The 3,311-nt window shown below is 40.0% G+C and overlaps 1 protein-coding gene across 1 annotated transcript; it reads right to left on the bottom strand.

The window, feature by feature from the left end:
* Positions 1–36: 36 nt before the first annotated feature.
* On the bottom strand, positions 37–1,650 carry Oli (Olig family). The gene has a single exon (XM_068350401.1). The coding sequence runs from the start codon at positions 1,648–1,650 to the stop codon at positions 658–660; it is 993 nt and encodes a 330-aa protein (XP_068206502.1). The 3' UTR covers positions 37–657.
* Between the last annotated feature and the right edge of the window lie 1,661 nt (positions 1,651–3,311).

Raw genomic sequence — 3,311 nt, 5'->3', positions numbered from 1 at the left:
AAATGGGACCACAATGCTCGTTCTCTCACTCTCCTTCATAAAATCTTCCAAAGTCTCGCTTTTGATTCCCTTTTTCCGTGTCCTTCCTCCGTCTTCCAGTCCTCACCTATCCTCGGTCCATCATCTGTACTTTAGGGGAGCCACAGTTTTTCCATGACTTTTAAATCATTCATTTTATTGCGATTGTATTCAATACATTTTTTTCATACCTCCTTTCAGTTTACTTAAGTCTTATTATATGTAAACAGTCGTGTAAAGGTGTGATATTTTTTCGTGTTTTCGTACTAAAAGCGAAAACGTCTTTTGCAAATGTGTGCAATAAAAAGACCACTTCAAATCACCCATTCTTTATATGTTTATGTGATACGATGAATACCGTTAAGTTTATTTATGTGTCCATCGGCACTTTTATAAATAAAATGACTGCTTTAACTTTTGTCATATATTGATTAAATATATTCTGTCAGAGCATCCACCAAATTCAGTAATATTTTCAATGGTAGATTCAGTTCTTTCAGTGTAGTCTATACTTTCGACACTGACCTCTTGATTTTTAATGGTTTTTAGTTTAAGCTGACTTCGTGTCAGAATGGGCTTCAGCTTGTAAAAAGTCAGCACCCAGTCTCAACAATATTTTGAAGAGAATTAACTGGTGCGTTAAGATTGCGACTTATATGTAGAAGTTGGGTCTGAAAACAACGGCTGTTGAGGTTTGCCATTACGCTGTGGGTGCGGCGCGTGAGCCTGCGGAGGAAGCCGTGGAAAAGCCACCGAGGTGGGCAGTGGGGTATCTCCGGGCAAGGTAGTAGCTGCATCGTAGGCGGCAGTCACAGGCGGCAAGTGCGGCAGGTGTGCCCCTGGCTGATTGAGGTAAGTGACGATTCTCTTCAGCTCTTCGATGGCATTGGATTGCATCAGGATGAAGTTCTTTGCCAGAAGAAGTGTAGCGATTTTGGAGAGTTTCCTGACGGAGGGAGAATGAGCGTAGGGGATGACTGCCCGCAGTTCATCCAGTGCGTCGTTCAGGTCGTGCATCCGTCGTCGCTCCCGCGCGTTAATAGAAAGTCTCACGTGTTTCTGCTGACGAACTTTTTTATTGTTTCCGCCCAGGGCTCCTGGTGGTCCGACAGCAGCCGAGCGGCTGCCATCCTCATCACTGCAGGAACCACCCGTGCCATCGTCGCGGCCGTCTCGCTCTTCCTTGACGGATGACGGCGTTATCCGACCTCCTTCTCCTCCTCCACCAACCCCTCCTACTGCTGGGTCCTGATTCTCTATGTTACCTGTTATGTTGTGGTCCATGCTGGCCACCATACTGTGCTCGAGGGACGGAAGAACCGCCATGTCCCTCGGGATGCCTGGGTCGTCTCGTCCGCCAACTGTGATGTCCCGAGACATCATGTGTCCCCGGTTGAGTCCCAAAAGGTCATTCCTCAGGATCTGCATGGATTCTCGGGCAGAGACGTGATCCTCCCGAGAATGCTGTTGGTGATGGTGGTTGTGGGGATCTCTCGGGTAGTAAGGCGTGTGGGCGTGGTCGTGGTCTGGGCGTCTGTTGGGAGCCAGATGGGAGGGGCCCCTCATGTCACCGCCGCTACCCATGAGGTGTTGGACGCCCAACATCGCCGGGTAAGGGAAGGCGCTCATCATATCTGCGGTAAAAGACAAATCAAGCCATCAGTCCACGTAGAAGGTTGGCCATGGACTTGAATAACTTTTGTTAATATCAATAATTAGCATTTGAAATTAATAAATTCCATAAGCTTATGAAAGTCTCTATCCCATAGTCATATTTTTCAAACTACGTCTTTTTAATCTAATGTTAACAATAACAAAGAATTAGTAAACTTCTCAGGGAAATGTAGATCTCTTTTATGAATGATACGCAATGAATAAAGACTACCATTAGTCAGAAACAAATAATACGAGTTATGCTCAGAAATTCTAATATCTATATAGCTAGATCAAGGCATAGGAATAAATAGAACATTTCTTTGTGAAGAAAAAATGTAAATTATATAATTTTCAAAAGAATAGCGATTGCTCTGAAATGCAGAGAAAGGTCAATGGTGTAAAAAATTACGTTTCAACTTGTAAAAGAATTAATAATAATAATAATAATAATAATAATAATAATAATAATAATAATAACCCCGTCTTTTTCATATTCAATCTCAAAAGTTTCCAATCTTGATTTCCTAACGCTGTTTACTACGCTTAAGCAAGTATGCCCCAGACCGCAATTTATTTTAGCGATTATAGTCTTCGTTTTAATGGAGCAAATTATCGCTAACCTGGTTCTCACTGGTTTTCCGAAAAAGGAGACAGCTCAGTATATTTAGAGGTGCTTTATACATCGATACCAAATGAATTGAATATAAATATTAAGAAATGAGGTAACAAAGAATTAATAGATTTGTCATATAATAAAGAACACGAGCCCAGGTCGTAGACAACAAACAAGCTTTCAACGATTGAATTTTAATTTTCATTTTCTACCAGTGTTTCCAGAGCAAATCATGATAGTTCTATTACCAACATAGTGAAAATACAAAGTTAATCCATTCTGAAAATTGACAAAGGTTCAAGAACGGAAGATGGTATAAATCTGAGCTTGGCAGGGGAGTGAATTGTGCGAAGAACAGACAGGGATTGCACGTCTTCCCAGGCAACTTAAGACAGTAGGCTACAGTGTATTCTTCAACCTCATATGGCTTTTGAGCATGGTGCAGAAGACAAAACAATGAATGGTGGCAGAAATGAAATTTCGACTTACAATGATGAAACTAGAAATTTAGTAACTTTGTATCGATATAAAAAAAAAAAAGAGGATACATGACTTCTATCTATTTGAAACTGCCTTTAGAAATATTCTTATAAATGACATTTGTTTTTTAAATCATTGAATAAATTTTAATTGAAATGTTAAAAAGGAACAATAACACATAGATATTTTTCAAAAATGGCCTTATAAACCCCATGACATCAATGATGAGACCGACTTCAAGACATTTAAGCTGGCCGTACTTCCAATCTTGGATCAACACACAGGCTGTTCCTTCCATAATCCACCTCTGCAGATATATTTGCTTATGACTGTTTATAAACTTTTAGAACGTATGGAAAATGGATTCTAACTATCTCGGTAATAGCACTGTAATGATTCTCGATGAATATACTGCTCGAGAAAATAAGCAAAAAAATCACATGTCTGAAATCATGTGGGCTGTCTACGGCTCCGGCGGTTTTTTTTTTTTTTTTTTTATCACTTAATACATATATTTACTTAACTATGATCTCCTTTCTTAATA

Source organism: Palaemon carinicauda, chromosome 26 (assembly GCF_036898095.1).
Source record: "Palaemon carinicauda isolate YSFRI2023 chromosome 26, ASM3689809v2, whole genome shotgun sequence".
Taxonomy (NCBI): Eukaryota; Metazoa; Arthropoda; class Malacostraca; order Decapoda; family Palaemonidae; genus Palaemon; species Palaemon carinicauda.
The sequence above is the reverse complement of the archived record's forward strand: the minus strand, read 5'-3'. Positions and strand labels throughout refer to the sequence as shown.